At 37.6% G+C, this 16207-nt stretch overlaps 1 protein-coding gene across 1 annotated transcript; it reads left to right on the top strand.

Moving 5' to 3' along the window:
• The first annotated feature begins 486 nt into the window (after positions 1–486).
• On the top strand, positions 487–11822 carry opn4xb (opsin 4xb). Its single transcript, XM_059549045.1, has 9 exons — positions 487–751; positions 2161–2294; positions 2474–2677; positions 3169–3340; positions 3440–3595; positions 8723–8830; positions 9732–9906; positions 10112–10228; positions 11031–11822. The coding sequence occupies exons 1-9, from the start codon at positions 618–620 to the stop codon at positions 11187–11189; spliced, it is 1359 nt and encodes a 452-aa protein (XP_059405028.1). The 5' UTR covers positions 487–617; the 3' UTR covers positions 11190–11822.
• The last annotated feature ends 4385 nt before the right edge of the window (positions 11823–16207 follow it).

The following is a 16207-nucleotide window of genomic DNA, read 5'->3' as shown; positions in this document are numbered from 1 at the left end:
TTTATTAATACTTTGAAATTGACATACTTTAAACATATACTGTTTTTCTACTGTATAGTAGGAAATTATGCAATTTTGGATGCCAACACACACTCATGCATTTTGTAACTATTTACTATTAAGGCAAATTAGTGTTTAAATAAAATGAATTTGATTTGTATGTTTTCAAACAATCTGCTTACTCCGTTGTATGGGTCAAAATGATACATTTTTATTTAATGCCAAAAATCATTAGGATGTTTAGTAAAGATCATGTTCCATGAAGATATTTTGGCTGGTAGTGGTGCTCTATTTTCATAATAACCTGCCCCTTGTATGTGTGTGTGTGTGTGTGTGTGTGATGAGCATGGGATCGCTCTGAAGACACAGAAAAGCTTGGGTGGGACAGATGCTGGAGCGAGGGGTGTGTCATGTGACATGACAAGTAGGTCGCAGTGTGTCCAGCTGTTGCTGTTACTGATAGTGTTTAACTAAACTCTCTCTTACTCTGAGCAGAGACAGACTGAGAGGAAGGGATGTGGGAAACAGAAGACTGAGACCATGACTGAGTCTGCGCTCAGGTTGGGTTTGTTGAAGAGCTGTTCTTCAGTGTTTGTTGCTGTATCTTCAGTTTGGTGATGGAGCTTCAACGGCAGATCTACAAAAGACTGGACATCCCGGATCATGTGCATTACATCATCGCCTTCCTCATCCTCATCATCGGCACTTTGGGAGTCACGGGCAACACTTTGGTCATGTTTGCCTTCTACAGGTATGAATGCTTAGTTTTGTTGAGTTGAAGAACTTTCCGCTCATGTCGGTAAGTTTGGTGGTTTATTAGTAGGCACTGTATGATGCAGTTAATTAATTATCAAACTCGATTTGAATATGTTATTGAAATTGTTTTAGTAAATTGGGGAAGTGCGGTAAAACTAGAGCAGGCAGTGAAATACTAGTAAAAAGCATCTCTTATATATTTTTTTTTTTGCACTACACTCATTTGTTCAGATTAAGGTTACTCACGCAAAACACCCTGCAGGTCACCGAACAGCCCTAATCCTCATTTTCCATAATTGTTTTTTTAATATGTATTAAAAATAGGTCATTTTTATGGCAGGGAAATTGTGAATATTGTGAATGACGTATAAATAACAAGGTTGATTCATTTCCATAAATGTGTGCAATTATTAAAATCATGGGCTTCTGAGAGTGAAAAGAATTGACTGCTATTCCAGGAATGCAGGGAATCCCGAGAACTGCTGCACACCGATGGAAAGAATTGAAATGGGGGCATTTGATCTGTTGGATGTCAGCTTTGACAAATAACTCTCATTTGCATCTCATCTTCTTTTTATGCATTTACAATGAAGGGTTTTGTCAGCAAAGAGTAGTAGGGATATAATCATTCTCTGTGTGTAAAGAAATTACATATTTGCATTTAAATGCAGTTGAAAGGATAGTTATGGAATATTTCTGCCATGAAAAAAAATGTAATTGCAAATTTGTGTCTCACAATTCAAATTTTTTTTCTTGCAAATCTGACTTATTTTAATACAAAATCTGAATTGTGAGGTGAAAAGTATATAAATAAAAAGCATTTTTATTTTTTATTCTGTGGTGCACACAAAAAGACAGCATTGTGAGATATTATATAAACTCAAAACTTTGTGAGATGTTATCTCGCAATTATGAGTTATAACTTGCAGTTGAGAGATATAAACCCTTGTGAGATGAAAAGTCGCACCTTTTTTATTTCCTGGCAAAAAAACATAATTGTGAGATGTAAACTCAGAATTCAGTGAAAAAAAGTCTAAATTGCGAGACATAAACTACAAATTTGTGGGAAAATGTCAGAATTGTGAGATATAGACTTTTAGACTTTTATTCAATGGTGGAAACACGCTGTTATAGGACAGTTAATCAAAAAATTAAAATTTAAAATGACATTTTAAAAAGATATTTTTACTGGTAAACAAACAGTTTCAGTTCACACTGACTCCCAATGTACTTTTTGTCCATATATTGGGAGTCAATGGTAACCTAAACTGTTATATCTTCAAAATATCTTTTGTCTTTTGCAGAAAAAAAAGTTAAATTCATTGTTCATAAACTGTGTTTTTTCTGTTTTAACAATGGAATAAATGGAATAAACATAATTTGATCTCTATATTTTTTGTGCAGTAATAAAAAGTTGCGGAGCCTGCCAAATTATTTCATAGTGAACCTGGCGGTCAGTGATTTCCTCATGGCCATCACACAATCTCCAATGTTCTTCATCAACTGCCTGTTTAAGGAGTGGATGTTTGGGGAGCTGGGTAACATGATCTTTTTACAGAAATTTGTAAGATTTTGAAAGATGTAGAACAAACAAAACTCACATAAAATAAATAAAAAACAGACTTATTATTATTCTATCAAATTTTTTTCACTCAAATGAATGTCCTGTCTTGAATGTTATACAGACTAGATTCTCTATATTGCTTTGTGTGTTCAGGATGTAAAATATATGCATTCTGTGGTGCGTTGTTTGGCATCACCTCGATGATAAACCTGCTGGTCATCTCTATCGATCGATACCTGGTCATCACCAAACCGCTGCAGACCATCCAGTGGAACTCCAAACGCAGAACCTCTCTGGCCATCCTGTGCATCTGGATCTACTCGCTGGCCTGGAGTCTGGCGCCTCTGATTGGCTGGAGTAAGATTTCATCGTTCTTCTGTTACATTTAGACATGAAATATTTTAGATCTCCTTCAAAGCTTTCAGAATCTTCTTCCAAAAAAAAAAAAAAAGTAAATAAAAAACTTTTTAAATATTTTTTTTCTGTATTTTTTAAATAAACTGACAGTATCTTTAAACAAAAATGTATCATTTTATTTATTTATAATTAGAAAACTTTGCTGAAGTGATTATTTTTATTAACTTTATTTTATACAGATAATCTGGAAAACACTCTAGCTAAAGTATTTTTACTAATAGCTTACTGCAATTCTTTATCTTAAAATTATTGTTTGTCTCTCAATAGTGAGTTCTGATCTCACAATTCAGTTTTTTTTTTCTCAGATATCTTGCAATTGCAAAGATAAAAAAATTGTTGTAAACTCAAAATTATTTTATTTTTTGTGAACTATCCCTTTAAGATGTGACTTTAGCTTGAAATGTCCGATGTGTCTTTTAATGCTCCTGCAGGTTCCTACATTCCTGAAGGTCTGATGACATCCTGCACGTGGGACTACGTCTCACCTTCTCCCAGCAACAAGAGTTACACCATGATGCTGTGCTGTTTCGTCTTCTTCATCCCTCTGGCCATCATCCTATACTGTTACCTGTTCATGTTCCTCTCCGTACGAAAGGCCAGCAGGTTTGAGCTCCCTGAGGCATTTTCAAATTGAAGAGTGTTCACTGAAAAGTGTTTATGACTGCATGAATGATGTGTGTGTGTGTGTGTGTGTGTGTTTAGAGATCTAGACCGGCTGAGCACTCAGAAGTCCAGCCTTGTAAAGCAGCAGTCCATGAGGAGTGAATGGAAACTGGCTAAAATAGCAGCTGTGGTCATAGTGGTGTATGTGCTGTCCTGGGCTCCCTACGCGTGTGTCACCCTCATCGCCTGGGCAGGGTGAGTGCTGAGCATCTATACGTTTGTATTTCTGGAGGATCATGTGACGCTGAAGACTGGAGTGAAGATGCTGAAAATTCAGCTTTGCATCACAGTATATATTACATTTTAAAATACATTTAGAAAAATGTTACACTGCAAAATATGAATATGCCTTGTTGAGCAAAAAACACTTCTTTCAACAACATTAAACATTCTCGTGACACTACAGTTTTAAAGAGTAGTGTACTGTACATCAAATTCCGTGACTACATGCATTATACATAAATATCAGTATTATTGTCACATGCAACCATAAGGGGTTGTAAAATTATGGCCTCATACTGAATTTACAGCCATGTGATGAAAGCAAAACAACAACTCACTTGTGTTCACTGTCCTGCTCTGTTGTTATCTGTCCTGTAGGCATGACATAGTCTTTCCTCTGAGATTAAAGAGATACATTTGATGAGAAGTAACTATGGAATATAGTATTTGTCCTAAATTTGAAAGTGTACTGTTCCTAACACATCTTTTTTCTTGTGCTTGCTATTTAAAATTAGGTAGAATGTGGATAATTTCAGTAATGGGGATACAATTTCTGTGTAACCCTATATGTTTAAGTACTGACTACAGTTACTGGCTATAAAAAAAGTTTCATTTGCAGATTTTAACCATATAACAGGACACATTGTAACACTGTGTGGGGTAAGTTGTCACAGTGGGAACTAACCGTTTAAAGACGCTGATTTTAAGAAAAGTTTTTCTAAAGTTTTTTTTTTAAATAGATATTTTTGCTCTGTGTAGTGTTGAAGATGTAGTTCCCTTTCGAAAGCTTCATTCGATGCTGCGCTGCTCAGCGCATTGGGAAATGTCTTATTCGTGACCTGCTGTGAATAATGTGTGTAACACGTCGATAGAATTGTCCCGGTGGTGATATAGCCTCGGTTGATATAGCAACACGGGGCTATAAATAGATACGCCACAGGTGCATCAACAGGTCTTTTGTCTTCAGATCATTCTGTGCATGTGTGCATCAGGAAGATTCTTCTTGTCGGCTACAGATCTTCGCAGGACAAGTCAACGAAATACACATATTTACTGTTTTGTTTGTTTGAGGGAAGAGCACGCGGTTCTTGCTTTAGAGACGGGCGAGTGCGAGCATTGTGAACTGCTTTCAGCGAAGATGCTTCGTGCTCGTCTGAACTATTTTCAGACTGCATCCACCTTTTCATCGGAGGGCTCTTGTGCTGATTTGAGTGACGAACGAGCGACTGGCTCGTACATTTTGCTTGTGTTGTCACCAGATCCACGTATCCTCTCTCGTGATTTCGAATCGTGGATGCGAAATCGCGGGGGTATTCGGAGATGCCGTGGGTTGAAGAGACGCTTGCGAGCTATCTCTCGCCCGAGTCTGCATCCTCGGTTACGAAACCTACTCTCCCCACTAAGCCTTGTAAAATAACATCATCGCTAGTGGGTAAGGCTTACCGAGCTGCAGGTCAGGCTGGTGCCGCGCTACACACTATGGCAGTGTTACAGGCATACCAGGCTGACCTGTTGAAGGACTTGAGTGTGGGCGGTACAATCGATGAGGAAGCACGGCTTGTGCCATTTGCCGATCAATGTCAGCTTTAGTCAGCATGGAGAGGCATCTGTGGCTTAATTAGATAAGGAAAGGCAACGTTTGTTTCTTCGCCTGTTTGGCGATTCGGTTAATACGGTTGTCAACAGGTTTAGGGAGGTGTAGAAACATGAAGAAGTGTTCGTTCAGTTCCTTCCTCGCCACACTCAAAGGGAGGGGCCATCAACCACCCAGCCTTGCCCCAGTCCTTCTAAAGCTAGGGAGGCTAAGAAGCAGAGCGTGGCGAACCGTGCTCCCCCTCATAGGGATTGGGGACAGGTTCGCTGTGCTCAGCAACCTCCCACGCCAGACATCAGGACTGTCCTTGATAAGAAGAGGAAGTCCTGACACTCTGGTGCCCTTGCTGGTGGGGGTAGTCCCTCATGGGATGGTGCGCTCGATTGCTTTTCGCCCCGCCCCGTTACCCTCACAAAACTCCTCCATCCCCGCCACTTTGTGTGATTCGGGGGGAGGTGGTTTCCAGTGAGGTATTAGATGTTACAGTGTTTCCTGCCGTCATTCAGGACACGGAACATCTAACATCCCCTCAAAAGGAAGTATTAAAATTGGTACCACTCTTAGAGAGTCTGGGAGCGTGGAAACTTCTGCTGGGCATTTCTGCATGGGTGTTGAGCACAGTACGGATAGGATACAGGATCCAATTTATTCGTCATCCTCCACATTTCAACCGGAGCTGATGCAGGTACTGTCTCAAGAGCTACAAACTCTTCTGGGCAAAGAGGCCATAGAACATGTTCCTCTTCCAAGGAGAGAGTCGGGCTATTACAGCAGAAACTTCCTGGATCCCAAAAAGGGTGGGGTACTGCGTCTAATCTTGGATCTTCGAGGCTTAAACAGTACAGTCAAAGTGCTCAAATTCAAGATGTTAACTGTCAAGACGGTTGTGTCGCAAATTTGGAATCACGATTGGTTCATCACGATCGATCTGATGGACGCATATTTTCATATAGAAATTTTGGCACAACACAACACTCGCTTTCGAGGGTGAAGCGTACAAATTTCAGGTTCTTCCATTTGGCATAGCTTTATCTCCCCACATGTACACAAAATGCATGGATGCAGCACTGGCTCCATTACGACTCCAGGGCATTCGCATTTTTAATTACATCGACGATAGGCTGATACTAGCACAATTGCAAGAGATGGCGCTACAACACAGAGACATTGTGTTAGCTCATCTAGTTTCTCTGGGGTTGAGACTCAACACAGAGAAAAGTGTTCTCTGTTCGTCCCAGAGAATGACTTATCTCTGGATCGTTTGGGATTCGATCACCATGCAGGCACAACTGTCTCCCGCTTGGATCGAGACCATTCGGCAGACCATGAGCAAGGTCAGGCTAGGCCAGGATCACACTGTTTGTCTGTATCAAAAGATGTTAGGTTTTATGGCTTCAGCATCCACTGTGATTCCTTTGGGGCTGTTGCACATGAGACCGTTTCAGTTGTAGCTAAAAGCCAGAGGATTTCATCCAAGAGCCAATTCTCGAAGGTGAATAAAAGTGACGTGCCGTGGGTTTCGTACACTATCTTTGTGGATCAGACCCCGGTGACTTGCCTTAGGTCCCACTCTAGGGGCACAGTGTCATCGAAGATTGCTAATGACAGATGCCTCCCTGATGGGCTGGGGAGCAGTCTTGGATGGCCACCCAGCTCAAGGGGAAATGAGAGGGTCATCAGCTCAATTGGCACATCAATTGCCTCGAGCTGATGGCTGTATTTCTGGCTCTGAAATATTTCCTCCATCATTTAAGGGGCTGTCATGTCCTAGTACGGGTGGACAACCCAGCGACAGTCTCTTATATAAATCACCAGTGGGGTCTGCGCTCACGCAATCTGAACAAGATAGCGAGGCAGATTTTTCTTTGGGCCCAGGACAGGCTCCTGTCACTCAGGGCAGTTTACATTCCAGGGCGTTTGAATGTGGGAGCAGATTTACTGTCCAGACAGGCACTACCGATGGGGGAATGAAAACTCCACCCGGAGGTAGTGTAACAGATTTGGAGAAAATTTTACGAAGCAGAGGTGGACCTCTTCGCCTCCCATCAGACAGCGCAATGTCCCCTCTACTTCTCTCTGAGTCACCCAGCCAACCTGGGTCTGGATGCGATGGTGCACTCATGGCCTAAAATGCGTCCTAGCCAGAGTTCGCCAACAAGGGTCTTGCCTCTTGCTGGTAGCGCCACGTTGACCGAACAGAGTATGGTTCTCGGAGATAATATCTCTCCTCGATGGCTTGCCATGGCCGATTCCAGAGAGGAGGGACCTTCTGTCTCAGGCAGGGGGCACGATGTTCCATCCCAGGCCCAACCTGTGGAATCTTCACGTTTGGCCCCTGAGGGGTACCAACTAAGGAACACAGGGCTGTCGCCGGAGGTTATGGATACCATTCTTAGTGCTAGGGCTCCCTCCACCAGACAGAGTTATGCCGGTAAATGGGGTGTCTTTGACAGGTTGTGTGTGGTACACAATGTTGATCCAGTCAACTGCCACATTGCTTCAATTCTGGACTTCATGCAAGAGAAATTGTCAACAGGTACATGCCCTGCTACTCTTAAGGTTTATGTGGCCGCTATTTCGGCTTGCCACGCCTTGATTGACGGGATGCCACTCGGGAGACATCCTCTGCTCTCTCACTTCCTTCGTGGGGCCAGATGACTGAGGCCTGCACTGAAAACCAGGATGCCTTCTTGAGAGTTAGCTATAGTTCTCGAGGCTCTGGTTGAAACCCCCTTTGAACCTTTAGAGTCAGCGTCTGATAAACTTCTGAGTTTGAAAATGGTTTTTCTCATGGCAATAACTTCTTTGAAGAGAATTGAGGATATGCAGGCTCTGTCTATCTCACCATCATGCTTAGACTTTGCCCCAGGGAGGGTAAAAGTGATTTTGCATCCTCATCCTGATTACCTACCAGCTGGTCACGAATAAGACGTTTCCCAATGCGCTGAGCAGCGCAGCATCTCGTTCTGCTTTCTCGGGGAACAAGGTTACAGTTAAGTAACCGGGAACGTTTTGAGTCATCGTTATTGTTATTGGTAATCCCTTTGGAAATCGGAATTCTAGAGGACACAAAAACATAAAATGTTGCAAAAAATATTCAGAAATGACATAAAAAAACAAGCAATAATGGAATTTTTGACTCATAACCAGCTACTGAGATACAGACCGATATGAGGAAAGTCCTCAATACAGTATATGATGCATTGAATCAGTACTCTAGATGCTATTTATAGTTTGCTGTAATCTTCATATATCAGAAGTGTTACAGTGTTTGTAATCTGCAAATCCCCTGATTACTGTTTATCTGGCACTTTTCGATGTACATTTGTCTGTGTATGTGTGTGTGTTTGTGGATCTCTAGCTATAAGCTCAGCACAGTTGTGAGAAGTAGGAAGTGATTATAAAACATTATAATCTCTTTTTCTCTCTCCAGCACTGCACTTGATTTTTTTTGAATGACCTACATGCATTTAAAAGTAACTGTATTTTTTCCTGTGTTTTCTCAGGCATGCAGGCATCCTCACACCCTACTCTAAAACACTACCGGCGGTCATCGCCAAATCATCTGCCATCTACAACCCTTTCATATATGCCATAGTTCACACCAAATACAGGTAACTAGATAATAAAACAAAAAAAAACCCAATCACACATATTTCATGCAAAAACATGTTTGTATGTGGACAAAATAAATACAAAGGGTTAGTAGAACATTAATGTCAAGCAGTGGCAGCAATGCCCCAGACTAAAACTAATTTAAACGATTTAAAATATAATTAATATAATATAATATAATATAATATAATATAATATAATATAATATAATATAATATAATATAATATAATATAATATAATATAATATAATATAATATAATATAATATAATATAATATAATATAATATAATATAATATAATAATATGCATTCGAACTGTTGCAAAAACATACCTGTATTAACAGTTTATTTAAATAATAATAATTAATATTTGAATGTTTTTAAATGACATGTTTGTGGCGAGTGGGGCGGGGCCGAGGGACGTGGGAACAAGGAGGGAGGCCGGCAATGATTGGGAAATCAGTGACACCTGCGACCCACTGCCGGTCTCGAGTCCCACGTAGGAGATGGAAGGATATAAAACTGGAGCGACGACAGTGAAGGACGAGAGAGGACCAGGCCTGGGCTTTTAGTTGTGTTTTTATTTGAGTGGACCAGTCGTTCGTGAGGGGCTGGTGCGCTGTTTTGTGTTTATTTTGTATTATTAAAATGTTATTTGATTGTCCGCCGGTTCCCGCCTTCTTCTTCCAGATGATTACGAAGGTTAAATCATTACAATGTTGTTTTATAATCATTTGTCACACCAAAAGTCTATTTAAGTGAACTAAAAAAAGTGTAAAAATTATAAGTAAAACTTAAAACAAATTGTGAAAATATATATATATAAAATTTATAAAAAATAATAATTATTATTATTATTCTTTTATTTTTTTTCACTGCATGACATTAATTTGTCTGCAGAGCCACATTGGCTGAGAAGGTCCCAGGTTTGTCCTGCCTGTCTCGTGTTCAGAAGGACTGTCTCACCTCCTCTACCAATAGTGATGCCTCTGTCCAGGACACCAGCATCAGCAGACAGTCATCAGTCTCCAAGAACAAACTCCACACAACCACCACCAACGACTCCAGTACTATGGTACAGTAGAAAGGTCCATCCGTTCATATCAATGGCCTTAACTTTGAATCACAGGACCTGCTGAATACTATACAATTTATATCAGTAATACTGCTATTATCAAACTCTTTAGGATGCTGAATTAGATGCTGGTTTTTCCATAGATCTATATTTTAGGGTTTGTTTATGTGTGTGTGTGTGTGTGTGTGTGTGTATGACATTGCAGGTAATGGGAGAAATGGAGCTAAATCTGATGGTGAACAGGTCCAACTTGACTAAAGCGTCATTTAGAAACTTAACAAGACAACGGATCCTCAAATGCTCCTCGCTGCTGATAGAGAAGGTGAGGTTGAATTCACTGGCACTGGCACTGAGGCACTAAAACATTAATATTTCACTTAAAATTTTGTGGAAAATGTACTTGCCGCCAGGCCATCCATGAGTTTGTTTCTCCATCAGATTTGGATAAATTTTTCATCTCTTGCTCATCAGTGGATCCTCTGTGATGAATGAACGCCGTCAGAATGAGAGTCCAAACAGCTGATAAAAACATCACAATAATCCATACCCCTCCAGTCCAGCAATTACTGTCTTGTGAAGAAAAAAAATGCTTCATATTTGTAAGAAGCAACTTAACTTTAAATAATCTCTTCAGGCCAAAATACGAGTCCACAATAACGCTTTCTCCAGTGAAAAAATCCTGCCCATGTTGTCCCCTCACATCAAAATACACCAATAGATTTTGTTTCAAACTGTTTTGGCATTTGATCTCTGCATATTTCACTTCTGATTCAGACGAGACAATTTTATCCCTAGTTCAAAAAAATATTGTGGATAAAGAACCTTTTAATGATTGATTTGTTAATGAAAAAAGTTTAGCTTTTTCTTTACCAGACATCAACTGATGGAAATGAGTGCTGTGGATTACTTGTGGATTATTGTGATGTTTTCATCAGCTGTTTGGACTCTGATTCTGACGGCACCTGACGGATGGCCTGAGAATATTTTCAGTAAATTTACATTTTTTGGTGAACTTTTCCTTTAAAAAGACTTATGAATCAAATTTATAGACCAAATGAATGTACAGGAAGGGGTGTGTCCATATACAGTAATTCAACCAATCGCCAAGTGTATTTGTGTTCTAGCCTCCGGTTCAGATGAGAGAGTCGTTCAGTCTATGCGAGCGAGATCTCGTCTCCGGTTCCCTCGCCATGGCAACAGCACCAACGGTCATTTACACTAAGAAGAGCAGGAGTGCTGATATGACCTCTGACCTCTCATTTAACCCTAAGAACACTCTTTGACCTGCAGCTCCTCAGACGCTCCCACAATTATCTTCAGTCCAGCTTCAGATACAGCAGGAGAAGAAAAGTCTGGATCTCACTGTCAGGACTTAATAACTGACCTCACAAACACAAACTGCCCTGCAGAGCTACTGGAGATTAAAGAGAGGTTTCTCACACGAACCGACCAGCACTGATCTGGCACTGTTAAATCAACTCTGATAATGACTAGATGTGCACTTCATGAAGGAATTATCAGTGCTTGAGAAATGACCTTTTAGAGGTGTGTGTGTATGTGTTTGAAAATCAAAGGCTGTTTGTTTTTATTGAAAAGTTTTTTTATTTTTATTTTTTTTGTCTAAAGAAATTCTATAAATAATATATTTGTACATTCCTTTTGTCTTCACACACATGAACCTCATGTTACTTATTTAATGACCAAAAAGTACACTTACATGTATTTGTTTTATCAGCCTTTATCTAAAGCAAAGTACAAAATTGAAAAAATAAAAATAATAATAATATTATTATTGAACAATACAGATATTTGGGTTATGCTTTACAATAGAAAACTATTTCTTTCAACTTCTAAGTTTAATTAAATATGTAGCTTAATGATTCTTTTTAATTATTTGTGATTATTTATTAGCAATATCTAAGTGAAAATTATTTCACCACCAAAGTTTTTTTTTCTTTCTGTGTACTATTTGGCTTTGTTCGAATTGTGTGTGTGTGTGTTTCTTTTGGAAATAACTACAAACCAATATTTGTTGCCAAAGCCCTTACTTAGTGATATATGTGTCAATATATACATATATATATATATATATATATATATATATATATATATATATACACCATAAATACAGAACAACTTTGCAATTTCCACAAATAAGTATGAAGCATCTCGGTTTTAAACAAAATAACTGGTAATTGACAAAAAAAAATAATAACAATAATTAATTATTATAATTACATAATTAATTTATTTGATTTAAATCTACCATTTATAAATTTGAATGTTGGCATTACCATGACAATTTTTCACTTCATCCTTCATCCAGCAGAGGACGCTGCATATCATGCAATCACAACCTGTTTAAATGATTCCCAGATTATCTTTAATGCAGAATTGATTCAGTAAATAGCGTAACTATTGTCTCACCTTAATATCTGTAAGACTAGCCTGTGCTTCAGAGAGATTTGACTGTATTTAGGGCACATTGATTTCTAAACAGTCCCCTCATTTGTCTCTGTTGCTTTATGAGTGCATTAGCTCAGAGCATAAAATAAACTCGAATCACTCTCACTGCTTTTTCAAGAGGACAATTTGAACTAGAGTACATTATTGATCCCCATTCTTTGAACAGATGCTAATAATAGCTTCTTTATGCATTGGTGTGGTCTGTGTTTACACTACATCTTATTTAGCCCCCATTAACATCATTGGCATGCTTTTAGACTGTCTAACATGTCAGACTGTTTAAAGAGTCTGCTGTCTTTGTAAAAGCTGTCGTCCTGTGGATGGAGGGGAAGGCCAGACAGGGTCTGTGTGATTTAGGTACTGTGCTGTGCAGTAAAGACTGTTATCTCTCTGTGAATGTGAGGATTGTTGGGTTTCATGATCATAAATCATTACTTATCTGACTGATTCAGTATGGTAGTGTTACTTTTTCAAAACATTTTAAAACTGCACCTTTTGAGGCCACTTTCTCTGAAACCACCAAGTAAAAGTATTATTCCATAAGACTGAAACAATCTGACTTTAGACATTATATTTATTATCATATATTGAGGTATCTTTTTCATGTCATTTATTTTACATTTTATTTGCTATGTATGTATATATATAATGTCTGTAGCTTTTTTTTTTTCAAGGACATAGTATTTTGTATTTTTCGCCCACTTTATTTTTTACATTTTCAAGTATTACAAAATTTTCAATTTCAAAAATACAGTTCAAATAGCATTTTAACATGACAATATATAAAGAAAAGTGATCAGAATAAAAGTAAGAAACTATTGAAATAAAATAAGAGATACAATAAATTATCCCCTAGTAGTAAAGCACAATTGTGTGTGTGTGTGTGTGTGTATATATATATATATATATATATATATATTACATTTGTCATATTTTATATTTCAGATTATATTCCTATTTTATAAATATTTGCCTTTACATTATATTGTACGTGGTATAAACAATGCATTTATTTATTTTTATTTTGCATCAGTGCAATGTGTCACATAAATTAAATATAATTCAACTATACTTAATTTTCTTTTTCTTTTATTACATACATTTATTGCATGGTCGGAATATAAGCTGCTTAATAGTAGTACAAAAAATTTGTTATGCAATTTCGTCCATATAAAGTAAAAAATAAAAAGCTTTATGGGGGTTGCGGGAAGGTCTCTGTAGTGTTTTGTTTTTTTCTGCAGGTCCAGCCCATGTTTGATGACGTCACTAGTGGAGGGACCACATGAGAATCGCAGCGCCGCCGCACAGACGCGACGCGACCCATCTCCAGACCTGCGCGCACAGGTAAGCGCGAGCTCATCACATGACGCAAGACAGGAGAAACTTTAAAACGGTTTTACATGGATTTCAGTTAAATACTTTTTAGTGTGTGGTAAAGCGGGGCAAGTTGTCACTACAGCACTTGCTGTTTATTGACACCGATTTGAGATGTTTGTTTAAAATGTGAAACTGTCTTTAGTAAAAAAAAAAGCAATTTTCTAAAATGCAATTTTAAATAAGCATTTTTTTAAATGCAGAATGAAAAAAGTAAGATGATTAAAAATAATAATACAAATAAAAATATACCATTGTTTTGTTCATAGAACAGATAAAAATCAAAAACAGTATGTTCTTATATAAATGTGACAACTTGCCCAATCCGAATCGCTTGTTTTAGAAACACAGTTCAACCTTTAAGTTTTATCTTCTTTTATCATATTTATCTGCATTCTGGTGATGCATGCCAGTGTTAGTGTGTGTGTGTGTTTACTTTAATCAAGGAATATAGAAAACTATGATGACATTGGTTATTTAGTTAGGCCTACTAATTTATAAGAGCTTTGAGTGAGTTTTTTGAAACCACACTGATATTCACTGATGAAAATGAATGAATTCATGCAGTTTTTTTTTGTAAAATATGTTAGATTTGAGAAACTTAGTTTAGCAAAATCGATATTTGTGTTGACATGGCATGCCTACAAATTGCCTAATAAAATCCATAATGCATGGAATAAATGTTAAGTGTGAAATGGTGAGAATAAACTGAAATCAACAGTGATCAACGATTAGCATTTTGTGGTGTTCTTCAGGAGCTGTAATGTCTCATGATGTCTCGGAGAGCAACATATGGATGGGGGATGTCATATGTTATTCTGGCTTGGGTCGATGTCTGTCTTCACCCCTCTGGATGAGCAAATTAGACAGGCAGCAGATGAGGAAAATTATTTAAACCACTAAATTACCATGCATAAAAATTATTATTATTATATTATCAGTGTTGGAAACAGTTGTGCTGCTTCATGTTTTTCTGTAATACTTTTTCCAGGATTATTTTATAAATATATATATATATATATATATATATATATATATATATATATATATATATATATATATATATATATATATATATATATATATATAAACAGTATTTATTCAAAATGGAAATCTTTACTCTACCTACCGTTCAAAAGTCAAATTTGGATTACATTTTTTTTCTTTCTTTTTTTGTGATAGCAAAGACTCATTAGACTCAAAGACTTATTAGAAAAGTTGTTTTAATTTTAAATGAATACTGTTGTTTTTCACTTTTTATTCATTAAAGAATGCCGAAAAAACCTGCACTGATAATGATGTTTCCAGCACTGATAATAAATCAGCACATTAGAATGATTTCTGAAGGATCATGTGTCACCAAGGACAGGAAATTCAGCTTTGCATCACAGGAATAAATTACATTTTAAAGGATTTTAAAACTGAAAACCAATAATAGAAATGGAAATAATATCTCACAATATTACAGTTTTTGTTCTGTATTTTTCAAACAAATGATTACAGCCTTGATGAGCACAAGAGACTCCATTAAAAAAACATAAAAAAAATTGAACTGATATATATATATATATATATATATATATATATATATATATATACACACACACACACAACTTTTTCAGGAGATTATATTTATAAATTGGTATATAAACCAAAAATTCAACTGACTCATGACTCACTGACACATTCACATATAAGCATAGTAAGCAGATGCGCAGATGCGCAGACACTGTTTCATTATTTATTTTTAGCATGCAGAACATTGATTGGTCCTTGTGAAGATCTGCTCACTGTTCCAGGAACTAGCACCTTTTGGGGCTTTAGTTATTGCTTTAGCAGTGTTTCAAAAAGTCAAACTCTTGCTATTATTTAGAGATTTGAACAAACTCCAAATTGTAACTTCAGCGTTTAACCCTTCCTACAGTGCTTTTGCTCCAGACATGAACGATACCTTACATCTTTTCTATGCAATTAGAGTTCCAGGTTTGAAAGTGTTGTCACCAGGTATCAGACGACTGAATTAGTTACTCGTCTGGTGTAACTGCATTGATTCAGTGGAGACAGATCGGGATTAAATTAGATTAGTAGTTGCATACAGCCAGACAGATTCTTTGAGTTTATGTTCATGATATTTTTAGTCAGAAATGTCTCACACACACACACACACACACACACACAGCAATTGTGACTTAAATGTGGTTAATGCAGTTAAATCTCTTTGTAATGCTAATGAATAAGGTCATCTACGACCAGCGGCCAGAAGAAACACAACACAAAGCAGCAATCTGTTTTCCTTGTGTCTCCCGCTGGAGTCGCTGGATCTATAAGGCATGTTGTTGGAGAAAACTGTAAACCAGAGAGGCACTTTATCCGACAGCTATTATGAACACACACACACACACACACACACACACACACACACACACACAGACAGCGTGTATTGTTCTGGCTTTGGTCTCAG

The sequence above is a fragment of the Carassius carassius genome, chromosome 5 (assembly GCF_963082965.1).
Source record: "Carassius carassius chromosome 5, fCarCar2.1, whole genome shotgun sequence".
NCBI classification, from domain to species: Eukaryota; Metazoa; Chordata; class Actinopteri; order Cypriniformes; family Cyprinidae; genus Carassius; species Carassius carassius.
The sequence above is the reverse complement of the archived record's forward strand: the minus strand, read 5'-3'. Positions and strand labels throughout refer to the sequence as shown.